The sequence below is a fragment of the Chiloscyllium plagiosum genome, unplaced genomic scaffold, assembly GCF_037043375.1.
Source record: "Chiloscyllium plagiosum isolate Xiang-an unplaced genomic scaffold, Cpla_swu_hap1 HiC_scaffold_44, whole genome shotgun sequence".
NCBI lineage: Eukaryota > Metazoa > Chordata > Chondrichthyes > Orectolobiformes > Hemiscylliidae > Chiloscyllium > Chiloscyllium plagiosum.
In genome coordinates this window covers 9744272-9759893 of record NW_028270182.1, presented here as the reverse complement: position 1 = coordinate 9759893, position 15622 = coordinate 9744272, and the positions used below count along the sequence as shown (strand labels likewise).

The 15622-nt window shown below is 58.9% G+C and overlaps 1 protein-coding gene and 1 long non-coding RNA gene across 5 annotated transcripts in view; both read right to left on the bottom strand.

Moving 5' to 3' along the window:
* Positions 1-2074: 2074 nt before the first annotated feature.
* Positions 2075-4184, bottom strand: LOC148136900 (uncharacterized). Its single transcript, XR_015754375.1, has 2 exons — positions 3276-4184; positions 2075-3216 (listed from the first exon to the last, which is right to left on the bottom strand). It is a non-coding gene; the product is annotated as an uncharacterized LOC148136900 (long non-coding RNA).
* Positions 4185-5799: 1615 nt separating this feature from the next.
* Positions 5800-15622, bottom strand: part of LOC122544389 (arrestin red cell) — a 131046-nt gene continuing 121223 nt past the window's right edge. For all 4 annotated transcript variants that reach the window (XM_087983025.1, XM_087983024.1, XM_087983023.1 and 1 more), the window contains 4 exons: positions 14915-14998; positions 8281-8357; positions 7686-7740; positions 5800-5941 (listed from right to left, as the gene is read on the bottom strand). In XM_087983025.1, the coding sequence (XP_087839151.1) occupies positions 5845-5941; positions 7686-7740; positions 8281-8357; positions 14915-14998 (313 nt within the window). In that variant the 3' untranslated portion in view covers positions 5800-5844. The remainder of the gene's footprint in view (positions 5942-7685; positions 7741-8280; positions 8358-14914; positions 14999-15622) is intronic.

Sequence of the window (15622 nt, the reverse complement as noted above, 5' to 3'; positions counted from 1 at the left end):
TCATTCGATTTGGATATGTACGGGCTGTACCTTCAGTGTCGCTGGGTCAGATGCTGGAATTACCTCTGGAATGGCGCTGTGTCTGCTGTGTGGGGTTTTGTGACTTGACCAATATACCCAGCAGCCCTTGCTACTTGGCCCTGTGCGGGTGTCCCAACACCAGATGGGACTGCGGCGGTTCAATGGGATAGCTCACCACCCCCCCCCCCCCCCGCCCCCCAGGGGGCAACTAGGGATAAATGCTGGGCCCCACATTCTCGTCAACGGACAGAAGAAAATCCAAGAATTTCACCTCCCGTGATAACAGGAGGTTGGAGGTACAGCATTGAAAAGGACGAGAGCTGACCGTACAAGCAGTGTGACCTATCTGCTTGTAGTTGTGGTGGACCAGGCTGACCCCCCTGCAGTGGGTGGGAGAAATGTGGAAAGGGGCAGAATTTTAACTGGGGTAAGCACAGCTGGGGCTGGGGCTGGGGCTTTGCCCCAAAATGTGGGTGGCACTCCAAAGGGTCAGAAGTTTCCTCTGCCCGCCCCCCCCAGCCATCAGACACAGGGTCCACTGTCCATTCCACAGCCACTCGTCCCCCAGCTCCCTTTACCATGAGCCGGCTGTGGGGTTCACCAGCGCGACACCCCCCAAATGGGGTTTTCAATGTTGCCCACGTCCTGAGTTCACTTGCTCACGGAACGGGCTCCCTGTGCCCTGTTCTGTCCAAAATCAGATGGCGCATCTCACAAGGGCTCGGGTGGAAAAGGACAAAAACATTTGCAGGCCGTATTTACAAACAGATGTTAGTTACAAATAATTACACCCCAGATTACAGTTTCAGAGAGAAAGCGAGAGCGAGATATAGCGAGCGAGGGAGGGAACGTGAGAGATGGGGGGGGGGGGGGGGGGTCGGGGGGTGGGGTGACCAGACTGACAGAGGGAAGATGAGAGAGCAATAGCTAGGGCAGAATACCAGGAACATTCCCCAGCCCCTCCCCGCACCCTGCACCAATCTCCAGATCCATCTCTCCCCATCCCTGGTCACTCCGACAGGACAGCTTAGTCATGGTGCAGGGGAACCTCTCTATAGGGAACGTGAGCTGGGTTTAGACCCGTCGTGAGACAGGTTAGTTTTACCCTACTGGTGTTGTGTTGTTGCAATAGTAATCCTGCTCAGTACGAGAGGAACCGCAGATTCAGACATTTGGTGTATGTGCTTGACTAAGGAGCCAATGGTGCGAAGCTACCATCTGTGGGATTATGACTGAACGCCTCTAAGTCAGAATCCTGCCTAAACTCCTCACCTCTCACCCCCCCCCACCCCATTCACTCACTCCACCCTGAACTGCCACCTCCTTCCCCCCTACAGCCCACCCCCACCGACATCCGGCACACCTCCCAGATGCCAACCCCGTCAAGGGTTCGCACAGAGATCATGCCACTTGGCCGGGGTCAGGGCAGTAACTTCTCTCGGAGTAAGGTGGAAAGGGGAAATTGGGCAAAACGTCCGTCAGCTGCTCCTTCACCTCCCCCCCCCCCCCCCCCCCACTCCCCGATCGATGTATCTCAAACCAATCCTGCTCCACTCTATCCTCCACACCACACGAACCGCGCGGTCAAATCCCAACCAGCCTCAGCTGCTGGTCATTTTCAATCCTCTTCCCAGTACAGTATATATCCACAAACTGTACCGTCCAGCTCACTCCAAAGTTAGAACTACTTCGGACCTTCCTTTCTGTTCGGAAATTAAGCTTTCCAAGTGCGGAATTATTTTCTTTTTGACAGACATCCGAGAGGTTACAGAGAAGTTACAGTTTCGCTGACCATGTAACCCGAGTTTCACGTTAGCTTCTCTCGCTAGCACCATCCTCACCACCCTGACTCGGAAATATATCGGCTGCTCCTTCTGTGGGGTTGGGTCAGAAACCTGGATCTCCCCCATCGGCCCTACCCTCTAACAGCACAGTGTCCCCACACCACACAGACCTGCAGCGGGTCAAGGATTGCCCTCACCTCCCCACCCCCCACCTTCTCAAGGGGGCAATAAATGCTGAGGGCCCACATCCGATAAAAGAAATGATCTCAATCGGATGCTCACTCCCAACTCAGCCAAGACCCACCAGCAGCTGGAGACTGGCTCCCTAAGCATGTCCCATCAGCAAGGGCTTAGCATCCCACCAGACCTGGGCTGGGGGCAGTGGGGAGGGAGCCGGGGAGATGGAGGGGACAGGAATCTCTGAGGAGGTCCTGTTCAAGGGGCGGAGAGGGAGAGAGAGAGAGCGAGGACAGAAACTGAACAGTTTGAAAATTTTAAGAATTCTACATAGCATTGTCAGTTCCTTGAGCAAGGAAGGGGGGAAGAGAGGGAGAGCGAGAGAGACAGACAGAGCAGGTGCAAGGGGGTGAAAGTGAGGGAGAGAGTGTGTGAGCGAGAAAGGGGTGAAGTAAGAAAGAAAGAAGGAAAGAAAGGAAGGCAGAGCACATGGGGACAAACGAGAAAGAGTGCCCGCGGGAGCGTGAGAGAGAGAGAGTGTGAGAGAATGTGTGTATGTAAGGCAGCGTGAATGAGTGTGTGAGAGAGAGAGCAAGGATGTGAGAACAAGTGAGCATTTGGGAGCACCAGAGACTGCGTGAAAGTGTGAAAGTGAGAACGTGAGAGAATGAGAGAGAGTGAGAGAGAGTGCGAGTGAGTGTGCGAGTGAGTGTGCGAGCATGTGAGAATTGAGAGAGCACTCGGAAGTGCAGAGAGTCAGTAAGAGGGTGAGCGAGTGTGAGAAAGTGTGTAAGAGGGCAGGGAGTGTGTGTGCGCGAGTATGTGAGAGCACTAGGAAGTGCAGAGAGTAAGACTGTGAGTGGGGGGGTGAGTGAGTGTGAGAAAGTGTGTAAGAGGGCAGGGAGTGTGAGAGGCTGAGTGAGAATGGGAGACCAAATGTGAAAGGGTGAACAAGGACAAATGAGACTCCAGTCTGTGGACCTGCACGCCACTGACAGTGACTGGTTACTGCCTGCAGGGTACCAGCAGGGAGGGTTTGGCCTGGGGCAGGGTTTGAGGGGATGGGGATGGGGTGGGGGTTTACAGCAACATCGTAGGGCCTGAGGAGGAGAGAGAGGCAGGTGGGAGTCCCAACACAGTCACACTGCCTGGTTGGAGATGGTGACAGGGTTACACCTGGGGGAACGTGGGTGAGGGGGTTACACCAGGAGGAACATGGGTGGGAGGGTTACACCTGGGGGAATGTGGGTGAGAGGGTTACACCCTGGGGGAATGTGGGTGAGGGGGTTACACCCTGGGGAAATGTGGGTGAGAGGGTTACACCCTGGGGGAACGTGGGTGAGGGGGTTACACCCTGGGGGAACGTGGGTGAGGGGGTTACACCCTGGGGGAACGTGGGTGAGGGGGCTACACCTGGGGGAACGTGGGTGAGAGGGTTACACCTGGGGGAACGTGGGTGAGGAGGGTACACCGGGGGGAACGTGGGTGTGGGGGTTACACCTGGGGGAACGTGGGTGAGGGGGTTTCACCTGGGGGAACGTGGGTGAGGAGGGCACACCTGGGGGAACGTGGGTGAGGAGGGCACACCTGGGGGAACGTGGGTGAGGAGGGCACACCGGGGGGAACGTGGGTGAGGAGGGTACACCGGGGGGAACGTGGGTGAGGGGGTTACACAGTGAGGGAATGTGGGTGAGAGGGTTACACCTGGGGGAACGTGGGTGAGAAGGTCACACCTGGGGGAACGTGGGTGAGGGGGTTACACCTGGGGGAACATGGGTGAGGGGGTTACACTTGGGGGAACGTGGGTGAGGGGGTTACACCCTGCGGGTGCATGGGTGTAAGAGATGACGAGACCGGGCACCCCATTTTGAGGGGGAGTAATAACAGTCAGAGGGAGGCACCTCTCCCTGAGACGCTGAACTTTGGACTGGAGAGGGAGTGTGCAGAGAGTGGACAGACCCTTAACCCAGGCCCGAGGCCAGAAATATTCCAAACCGAGACATCGCCCACAAAGACAAAGAAAGGATCACTTCCTCTGGATTGAGGTTCCAAGTGATCAGTAACCACCCCGCTCCCCAAAACCCCCTCACTCCCTGTGACACGTGGCTCACACTGAGGTGCCCCTGGATGGGGAGGGGGCGACTTTCTTTTCTCTCTCGGTTTCTTTTCCTCCGTCTTTCCTGTGTCTCCCTCACACCATCACCCCCCACACTCTCTCTCTCCCACCATCACCCCCCCCACTCACTCTCTCTCCCACCATCACCCTCCCCCACACTCTCTCTCCCACCATCACCCTCCCCCACACTCTCTCTCCCACCATCACCCTCCCCCACACTCTCTCTCCCACCATCACCCTCCCCCACTCTCTCTCTCCCACCATCACCCTCCCCCACTCTCTCTCTCCCACCATCACCCTCCCCCACTCTCTCTCTCCCACCATCACCCTCCCCCACTCTCTCTCTCCCACCATCACCCTCCCCCACTCTCTCTCTCCCACCATCACCCTCCCCCACTCTCTCTCTCCCACCATCACCCTCCCCCACTCTCTCTCTCCCACCATCACCCTCCCCCACTCTCTCTCTCCCACCATCACCCTCCCCCACTCTCTCTCTCCCACCATCACCCTCCCCCACTCTCTCTCTCCCACCATCACCCTCCCCCACTCTCTCTCTCCCACCATCACCCTCCCCCACTCTCTCTCTCCCACCATCACCCTCCCCCACTCTCTCTCTCCCACCATCACCCTCCCCCACACTCTCTCTCCCACCATCACCCTCCCCCACACTCTCTCTCCCACCATCACCCTCCCCCACACTCTCTCTCCCACCATCACCCTCCCCCACACTCTCTCTCCCACCATCACCCTCCCCCACTCTCTCTCTCCCACCCATCACCCTCCCCCACTCTCTCTCTCCCACCATCACCCTCCCCCACTCTCTCTCTCCCACCATCACCCTCCCCCCACTCTCTCTCTCCCACCATCACCCCCCCCACACTCTCTCTCCCACCATCACCCCCCCCACACTCTCTCTCCCCTCACCCCCCCCCACACTCTCTCTCCCCCTCACCCCCCCCACTCTCTCTCTCTCTCCCTCACCCCCCCACTCTCTCTCTCTCTCTCTCTCCCTCACCCCCCCACTCTCTCTCTCTCTCTCTCTCACACCCCCACTCTCTCTCTCCCTCACCCCACCACTCTCTCTCTCTCTCTCCCTCACCCCCCCACTCTCTCTCTCTCTCTCTCTCTCTCACCCCACCACTCTCTCTCTCTCCCCCCCTCACCCCCCCACTCTCTCTCTCTCTCTCCCCCCCTCACCCCCCCACTCTCTCTCTCTCCCTCTCTCCCTCACCCCCCCACTCTCTCTCTCTCCCTCACCCCCCCACTCTCTCTCTCTCTCTCTCTCCCTCACCCCCCCACTCTCTCTCTCTCCCTCACCCCCCCACTCTCTCTCTCTCCCTCACCCCCCCACTCTCTCTCTCTCTCTCTCTCTCCCTCACCCCCCACTCTCTCTCTCTCCCTCTCTCCCTCACCCCCCCACTCTCTCTCTCTCTCTCTCTCCCTCACCCCCCACTCTCTCTCTCTCTCTCTCTCTCCCTCACCCCCCCACTCTCTCTCTCTCTCTCTCTCTCCCTCACCCCCCCACTCTCTCTCTCTCTCTCTCTCTCCCTCACCCCCCCACTCTCTCTCTCTCTCTCTCCCTCACCCCCCCACTCTCTCTCTCTCTCTCTCACCCCCCCACTCTCTCTCTCTCTCTCTCTCTCACCCCCCACTCTCTCTCTCTCTCTCACCCCCCCACTCTCTCTCCCCCTCACACAGCACCCCCTACCCTCTTTCACACCACCACCCCGCCCCCACGGTGCTGCGCTAACAGAAATGGTCGTCCTCGTCCTTCTCATCTTTCTGCCCCTTCAGCCGCAGTCGGGCAAAGTCCTCAAACACAATGTCGTCATCATGGGAGAAACTGCAGGAACAAACAGACAGCAAGCTTAGGTCCCAGCAATAATCTCTGACTCTCCCAGTGACTCCCTGCCACCCTCTCCGACCCCCCAACCTTTGACTCTTTCCCACCCCCGTGACCCCTGACCCTCTCTGACCCCCCGACTCTCTCCAACCCACTCAAACCTGACCCTCTCCAACGCCCTTATTCCTGACCGTCTCTGACCCCCTGACTCTTTCCAACCCCAGTGAGCCCTGACCCTGTCCGACACCCATGACCCCTGACCCTCTCTGACCCCCCGTAACCCTCTCCAACCCGTGACCCCGACCCTTTCCAACCCCAGTGACCCCTGACCCCCCCCGATGCCCCCCCCCCCGATCCCCAAACCTCTCTGGCCCCCCCACTCTCTCCAACCCCGTGACCCCCAACTCTCTCCAACACCTCCCCAAACCCCTGACCCTCTCCGACCCCCATGACCCCTGACTCTGATCCCCTGACCTCTGACCCTCTTCAACTTCGACCCCCCGCCTCTCTCCAACCCTCGTGACCCCTAACTCTCTCCAACACCTTGCCCTTTGCCCGACTCTTTCTGATCTCCTGACCCTCTCCAACCACCACGACCCCCAACCTCCATATCCCGATCTTCTCAGACCCCCCTGACCCTCTCCTACCCCCGTAATCCTGTCCATGACACTGTACGACCGCCACCCCCGCCACCTCCCCTCCCCATGACCGTCTTTTCTTTTAGGGGGAAGAGATTCAGAAAGGGTCCAGAGGGTCAATGTGTTTCACACAGAGGGTGGTGAGTGTCTGGAACAGGCAGCCAGAGGTAGTGGTGGAAGGGAATACAATTTTATCATTTAAGAAACACTTGGCCAGGTACATGGATGGGATTAGTATGGAGGGATACAGACCAAGCATTGGCTAAAGGGTCTAGATTAAATTGTGAAAACTGTGCAGCATGGACAAGTTGGGCCGAAGGGCCTGTTTCCATGCTGGAGACCTCTATGGCCCTTTGATCCACACAACACTCTCTGACCCCTGCCATACCCTTAGACACGGCAACAAATCAGACACAAATCAGAAGTGCAGTACTTCCAAGGGATCCTCAGGCAGTCTCAGTTTCCAGGAACCAGGCACGACAGAACACTGAGGAAATCTGACACAAACACAAAATCGCTGCACACACTCAGCAGGGTCTGGGAAAACAAGAGCCAACCTCTCACATCCAGGATGACTCTCCTTCAGAACCGAAAGGGCTTGATAGACAGCGTTAGGAGAGGGAGGGAGGGAGGGGAACAGATAGCGCAGAGGCCCAGTGTAAAACTCAGAAGGGGTTGTGAAACGGGGTGAGAAAGACTAAAGGATTTCAAAAGAAGGGTCGCTGGACTCCAAAACGCAGACTGCTTTCTCTCTCGGTCTCTGCACAGAGGCTGCCAAACCTTGCTGAGTTTCTCCAGCGATTCTGGGTCTGCAGTGGCTCAAGGTGACAGCTCAGACCCCAACCCGCCACCTTTTCCAGGGGGGCAATTAGGGATGGGCAGTAAATACTGGGCCCAGCCAGTGACTCCCGCACCCCGTGAAAGCCACGAGTAAAAAGCTGAGGGCACGGGCACAATGTACATCACGAGGAAGGTGCAGGACTCCGTATTGGAGAAAACACAGACATTTCAGAGGGCCGTGATGGGGGAGGACCGTGAAGGGGTTTAGTTATTTATTTTTGTTTTAAACATCCCGCTCCACTGGGCAGAAAGGTCACCCGACTTACTTGGCTTCGAATTCAATCAGGTTCATGTCGACTGGTACCTCAGACTCTGGGAGAACTGGAGGATGGAAACAGAGAGAGAGGTGAGACCCCCTTCAGGCCTTCAGCAGATGGAAGGTCCACCGCAAGGTGCTGCCACCCAGTGCCTACGACGCGGCCTTGTGCTCAGAACGAGAGACAGAGGCAGCCGTAGGCCATTCGGCCCGCCAAACCGGCCTCGGTCAGCCCCGTTCTTCTCTGACCTCCCTGGTTCCGTCAGGCACAGCACTCTCAACAACCCAATGTCCACAGCCCTCCGGGGCAGAGAGTTCGGAAGGTCCATGTGCCCAGACTGAGCCCTCACCCCCATCCCGAGGTGAGAAACGATCGTCCTCGTTTGAGGCCTCTTGAAGAACCTTCGACCATCCCAAGAGATCGGGACCAAAACCCAGCCCCAGCCCCCAAACAATGTCTCTCAATAACTCCAGGGGACTGTTGGCATGATTTCCCAACCGCAACCACCACCACCTTTCTCCCCCCCCTCTCAAACCCAACTTCACCTCCCCAGGATCGACGGGTGATTCGGCAGTAAATTGGCCAAAGTCGGGGCTGATCTCACCTGACTGAGGTCTGGACATGGGCTGCTCAACTGGCTTTGGGTGCATCAGGACGAAAGGCAACTCCACTGACACATCCCTGAAAAGACAGCGGAGAGAGAGAGAACATCAAACAACAGTGGAGCCAGCACATCCAAGGCAGCCGGGGTGGATTGGCCGTGCTGTATTGTCCCATAGTGCCCAGGGATGTGCAGGTTAGGGTGGATTGGCCGTGCTGTATTGTCCCACAGTGCCCAGGGACGTGCAGGTTAGGTGGATTGGCCTTGGGAAATTGCCCTATACTGTCCAGGGATGAGCAGGTTAGGGGGGATTGGCCCTGCTCAATTGTCCCATAGTGCCTAGGGATGTGCAGGTTAGGGGTGGATTGGCCGTGCTGTATTGTCCCGTAGTACCCAGGGATGTGCAGGTTAGGGTGGATTGGCCTTGGGAAATTGTCCCATAGTGCCCAGGGATGTGCAGGTTCGGGTGGATTGGCCTTGGGAAATTGTCCCATAGTGCCCAGGGATGTGCAGGTTAGGGGTGGATTGGCCGTGCTGTATTGTCCCATAGTGCCCAGGGATGTGCAGGTTAGGGTAGATTGGCCGTGCTCAATTGTCCCATATTGCCTAGGGATGTGCAGGTTAGGGGTGGATTGGCCGTGCTGTATTGTCCCATAGTGCCCAGGGATGTGCAGGTTAGGGTGGATTGGCTATGCTATATCGTCCCATAGTTGCCCAGGGATGTACAGGTTAGGGTGGATTGGCCGTGCTGTATTGTCCCATAGTGCCCAGGGATGTGCAGGTTAGTGTGGATAGGCTATGCTATATTGTCCCATAGTGCCTAGGGATGTGCAGGTTAGGGGTGGATTGGCCGTGCTAAATTGTCCCATAGTGTCTCGGGATGTGCAGGTTAGGGTGGATTGACCATGCTGTATTGTCCCATAGTGCCCGGGATGTGCAGGTTAGGGTGGATTGGCCTTGGGAAATTGCCCTATACTGTCCAGGGATGTGCAGGTTCGGGTGGATTGGCCGTGCTCAATTGTCCCATAGTGCCCAGGGATGTGCAGGTTCGGGTGGATTGGCCGTGCTCAATTGTCCCATAGTGCCCAGGGATGTGCAGGTTAGGGGTGGATTGGCCGTGCTGTATTGTCCCATAGTGCCCAGGGATGTGCAGGTTAGGGTAGATTGGCCGTGCTCAATTGTCCCATATTGCCTAGGGATGTGCAGGTTAGGGGTGGATTGGCTGTGCTGTATTGTCCCATAGTGCCCAGGGATGTGCAGGTTAGGGTGGATTGGCCGTGCTGTATTGTCCCACAGTGCCCAGGGACGTGCAGGTTAGGGTGGATTGGCCTTGGGAAATTGCCCTATACTGTCCAGGGATGAGCAGGTTAGGGGGGATTGGCCCTGCTCAATTGTCCCATAGTGCCTAGGGATGTGCAGGTTAGGGGTGGATTGGCCGTGCTGTATTGTCCCATAGTACCCAGGGATGTGCAGGTTAGGGTGGATTGGCCTTGGGAAATTGTCCCATAGTGGCCAGGGATGTGCAGGTTCGGGTGGATTGGCCTTGGGAAATTGTCCATAGTGCCCAGGGATGTGCAGGTTAGGGGTGGATTGGCCGTGCTGTATTGTCCCATAGTGCCCAGGGATGTGCAGGTTAGGGTAGATTGGCCGTGCTCAATTGTCCCATATTGCCTAGGCATGTGCAGGTTAGGGGTGGATTGGCCGTGCTGTATTGTCCCATAGTGCCCAGGGATGTGCAGGTTAGGGTGGATTGGCTATGCTATATCGTCCCATAGTGCCCAGGGATGTACAGGTTAGGGTGGATTGGCCGTGCTGTATTGTCCCATAGTGCCCAGGGATGTGCAGGTTAGTGTGGATAGGCTATGCTATATTGTCCCATAGTGCCTAGGGATGTGCAGGTTAGGGGTGGATTGGCCGTGCTAAATTGTCCCATAGTGTCTCGGGATGTGCAGGTTAGGGTGGATTGACCATGCTGTATTGTCCCATAGTGCCCAGGGATGTGCAGGTTAGGGTGGATTGACCGTGCTGTATTGTCCCATAGTACCCGGGATGTGCAGGTTAGGGTGGATTGGCCTTGGGAAATTGCCCTATACTGTCCAGGGATGTGCAGGTTCGGGTGGATTGGCCGTGCTCAATTGTCCCATAGTGCCCAGGGATGTGCAGGTTAGGGGTGGATTGGCCGTGCTGTATTGTCCCATAGTGCCCAGGGATGTGCAGGTTCGGGTGGATTGGCCGTGCTCAATTGTCCCATAGTGCCCAGGGATGTGCAGGTTAGGGTGGATTGGCCGTGCTGTATTGTCCCATAGTGCCCAGGGATGTGCAGGTTAGGGTAGATTGGCCGTGCTCAATTGTCCCATATTGCCTAGGGATGTGCAGGTTAGGGGTGGATTGGCTGTGCTGTATTGTCCCATAGTGCCCAGGGATGTGCAGGTTAGGGTGGATTGGCCGTGCTGTATTGTCCCATAGTGTCTCGGGATGTGCAGGTTAGGGTGGATTGGCTATGCTATATTTGTCCCATAGTGCCCAGGGATGTGCAGGTTAGGGTGGATAGGCCTTGGGAAATTGCCCTATACTGTCCAGGGATGAGCAGGTTAGGGGGGATTGGCCCTGCTCAATTGTCCCATAGTGCCTAGGGATGTGCAGGTTAGGGGTGGATTGGGCCGTGCTAAATTGTCCCATAGTGCCCAGGCATGTGCAGGTTAGGGTGGATTGGCCTTGGGAAATTGTCCCATAGTGTCAAGGAATGTGCAGGTTAGGGTGGATTGGCCGTGGGAAATTGCCCTTAGTGTCCAGGTTAGGTTTGGTTCGCAACGGAAATGCAGGGCTTACAGAGATAGGGTAGGGGTCTGGGACTAGAAGGGATACACATCGGAGGGATGGTGCAGAATCGATGGGTGGAGTGGCCTCTATCTGTACCACAGAAGCGATGGGCGGAGTGGCCTCTATCTGTACCGCAGGGATTGAATTGGGACACAGCCCGTTCCACCCATCAGGCTTGCCCTTGGTGCTAATGCTCCCGTACCTGCTTCCTCTCAGCCTATCCCGAGTGACTCCCACATCTTCCCTGAAATGTAGCCACACCGCTGGCCCCAAGTGCTCCCCTGAGGTGGAGAGTTATCCACCGAACTCTCCCGGTCTCCCAAGAAATTATTAGGGACAGTGTCCAATTGGTTTGTCCCACCAACCACAGGAGAAACATCTTCATTAACATTCGTCTGTGGGATGTGGGCATTACTGGTAAGGTGACTGCTTTGGTTTCCCCGTCCCTAGTTGCCCCTTGAGGGTGAGGGATGAGCTGTGTCCTTGAGCTGCTGCAGTGCCGTGTGGTGTAGGGACACCCACACAGCGCCGCTAGGAGGACAGTCCCGGGATTCTGAGCTGGAGTTAGTAAGGGGTGGGCGGTGTCACAGATTTAAGCCGCAAAACTATCCAGAGCTTTGGAAGCCATTAAACATGGCGTGGTTCACAGGTAAGACTGCTCCGTCCATCCATTACTCATGAAGTGGCCTCAGCATCATAACAAGACGTTAAGAGTCAGGCTATTCAGCCAGTCAAGCCTGCTCCGACTGTCAATAAGATCATGGTTTGACTCCGATCCTGAGGTTTCTTCAGCTGGTCCAGGAGATGGAGGGGACTGTGTTGTGAGGAGAGGTTGAATAGGTTGGTCCTGCACTCATTGGAGTTGAGAAAAATGAGAGGTGACCTCATTGAAACACACAAGGGAACAGAACTGGGGGGGGGGATGGAGAGGGGACTGGATGGGGGGGTTGGGGAGGGAGAGGGGAATGGACGGGGAGGGAGAGGGGAATGGACGGGGTGGGGGGGACAGAGAGGGGAGTGGACAAGAGGGTACAGAGAGGGGACTGGATGGGGGGAGGGACAGAGGGGGGAGTGGACAAGAGGGTACAGAGAGGGGACTGGACGGGGGAGGGACAAGGAGGGTAGAGAGAGGGGAAAGGACGGGGGGGAACAGAGAAGGGACTGGACGGAGGGACAAGGAGGGTACAGAGAAGGGACTGGACGGGGGGACAAGGAGGGGACGAGTCAAGGGGGGTTACAGAAAGTGGGGAGGTGGCGGGGGGTGGAGACAGGACGGCGGGGGAGGAGAGACAGGACGGTGTGGGGGGGGGGGGGGGGAGAGACAGGACGGTGGGGGGGGGGGGGGGGAGAGACAGGATGGTGGGGGGGGGGGGGGGAGAGACAGGATGGTGGGGGGGGGGGAGACAGGACGGTGGGGGGGGGAGAGACAGGACGGTGGGGGGGGGGGAGAGACAGGACGGTGGGGGGGGGGGGGGGAGAGACAGGACAGTGGGGGGGGGGGGAGACAGGGCGGTGGAGGGGGGGGGGAGACAGGACGGTGGGGGGGGGGGGAGAGACAGGACGGTGGGGGGGGGGGGAGAGACAGGACGGTGGGGGGGGGGGGAGAGACAGGACGGGGGGGGGGGGAGACAGGACGGTGGAGGGGGGGGGGGGGGGGAGAGACAGGACGGTGGGGGGGGGGGGGAGACAGGGCGGTGGAGGGGGGGGGGGAGACAGGACGGTGGGGGGGGGGGACAGGACGGTGGGGGGGGGGGGAGAGACAGGACGGTGGGGGGGGGGGGGGGAGAGACAGGACGGTGGGGGGGGGGGGGGGAGACAGGGCGGTGGAGGGGGGGGGGGGGGAGACAGGACGGTGGGGGGGGGGGGGAGACAGGACGGTGGGGGGGGGGGAGACAGGACGGTGGGGGGGGGGGGAGACAGGACGGTGGGGGGGGGAGACAGGACGGTGGGGGGGGGAGACAGGACGGTGGGGGGGAGAGACAGGACGGTGGGGGGGAGAGACAGGACGGTGGGGGGGAGAGACAGGACGGTGGGGGGGAGAGACAGGACGGTGGGGGGGAGAGACAGGACGGTGGGGGGGAGAGACAGGACGGTGGGGGGGAGAGACAGGACGGTGGGGGGGAGAGACAGGACGGTGGGGGGAGAGACAGGACGGTGGGGGGGGAAAAAGAGGAGACGGGACGGCGGGGGTGGGGAGACGGGACCGGGGGGGGTGGGGGGAGGGAGACGGGACGGGGGGTGGTTGGAGGGAGACGGGACGGCGGAGGAGGGAGACGGGACGGGGGGGTAGGGAGACGGGACGGGGGGGGGGGAAACAGGGCGGGGGGGGACGACAGGCGGGGGGGAGACGACAGGCGGGGGGGGGGGGACGACAGGCGGGGGGGGGACGACAGGCGGGGGGGGGGACGACAGGCGGGGGGGGGGACGACAGGCTGGGGGGGGGGACGACAGGCTGGGGGGGGGGACGACAGGCTGGGGGGGGGGACGACAGGCTGGGGGGGGGACGACAGGCTGGGGGGGGACGACAGGGGGGGGGGACGACAGGGGGGGGGACGAAAGGGGGGGGGGAGACAAGTGGGGGGGGAGACAAGTGGGGGGGGAGAGACAAGTGGGGGGGGAGAGACAAGTGGGGGGGGAGAGACAAGTGGGGGGGGGGAGAGACAAGTGGGGGTGGAGAGACAAGTGGGGGGGGAGACAAGTGGGGGGGGAGACAAGTTGGGGGGGAGACAAGTGGGGGGGGGAGACAAGTGGGGGGGGAGACAAGTGGGGGGGGAGACAAGTGGGGGGGGAGACAAGTGGGGGGGGAGACAAGTGGGGGGGAGACAAGTGGGGGGGGAGACAAGTGGGGGGGGAGACAAGTGGGGGGGAGACAAGTGGGGGGGGAGACAAGTGGGGGGGGAGACAAGTGGGGGGGGGGAGACAAGTGGGGGGGGAGACAAGTGGGGGGGGAGACAAGTGGGGGTGAGAACAGGTGGGGGTGAGAACAGGTGGGGGTGAGAACAGGTGGGGGTGAGAACAGGTGGGGGGTGAGAACAGGTGGGGGGTGAGAACAGGTGGGGGGTGAGAACAGGTGGGGGGTGAGAACAGGTGGGGGGTGAGAACAGGTGGGGGGTGAGAACAGGTGGGGGGTGAGAACAGGTGGGGGGTGAGAACAGGTGGGGGGTGAGAACAGGTGGGGGGTGAGAACAGGTGGGGGGTGAGAACAGGTGGGGGGTGAGAACAGGTGGGGGGTGAGAACAGGTGGGGGGTGAGAACAGGTGGGGGGTGAGAACAGGTGGGGGGTGAGAACAGGTGGGGGGTGAGAACAGGTGGGGGGTGAGAACAGGTGGGGGGGGGGGGGGGGGGGGGGAGACAGATGACGGCGGTCAGCCGGGGGGGGGAGCAACAGGTGTGAGCAATAGGACCGGGAGGGACAGGACGGGGGGGAAATCAGAGAGGGGACTGGATGGGGGGGGGGGGGGGGGGTGGGAACAGTGAGGGGACTGGACGGGGGGATGGAGTGGGGACTGGATGGGAGGGGGGGGGGGGGGGGGGAGTGAGAGGGGACTGGAAGGTGTGGAAATAGACAGGGGGGAGAATCGAGGACCTGATGGCAGAAGACAGAGAGAAGGAAGAATTTCTTCTGTCTGAGGAAAGTGAATTTGTGGGACTCTTTCTAGCAAAGGGCTGGGTCCTTAAGTATATTCAAGACAGATTTTTGTGTTATGAGGAAGGGAATCGAGGGGCAATAGAGTGGAGTTGCGGATGATCACTGAGTGGCCGGGCAGTCTCGATGGGCTGAATGGCCTACCCCCACTGAAGTGGCTGTGAGACGTACCCTCCTCGGGACACCACCAGCTTCACTTTCACTCGGTACGACACGAGGATTCCGAGTACCTCCTTGTTAGCGCCTTCCTTTACTCTGCAAGACATAACCAGCCAGCATTTCCCAATGAGCCTCGGGATAGCTAAAAAACTCCAAACTGCTGTACAGCTGGAGAGGGGAGAGCGAGGGGGGGAGCGCGAGTGAGAGAGCACCCAGTGAGAGTGAGAGAGTGCGCAAGTGCGAGAGAGAGAGAGAAAGAGAATGAGAGCACGAGAGAGCGAGGGTATGAGAGAGAGTGAGCCTGAGAGTGAAAGCGACAATGCAAGAGATTGTGAGACCACGAGAGAGAGACCGCGAGAGAGAGTGACAACATGAGGGAGAGTGATAATGCGAGAAAGAGTGTGCGTAAAAGAAAGAGAGTGAGAGCATGAGAGCGCACGGGAGTGACAGTGCATGCAAGAGAGCACAAGTTTGGCAGCTGTGAGAGCACGAGAGAATGTAAGAGACAGCTGTGTGTGAGAGAGAGAGAAAGAGAGAGAGAGAGAGAGAACGAGAGAGAGAGAGAACGAGAGAGAGAGAGAACGAGAGAGAGAGAGAACGAGAGAGAGAGAGAACGAGAGAGAGAGAGAACGAGAGAGAGAGAGAACGAGAGAGAGAGAGAACGAGAGAGAGAGAGAACGAGAGAGAGAGAGAACGAGAGAGAGAGAGAACGAGAGAGAG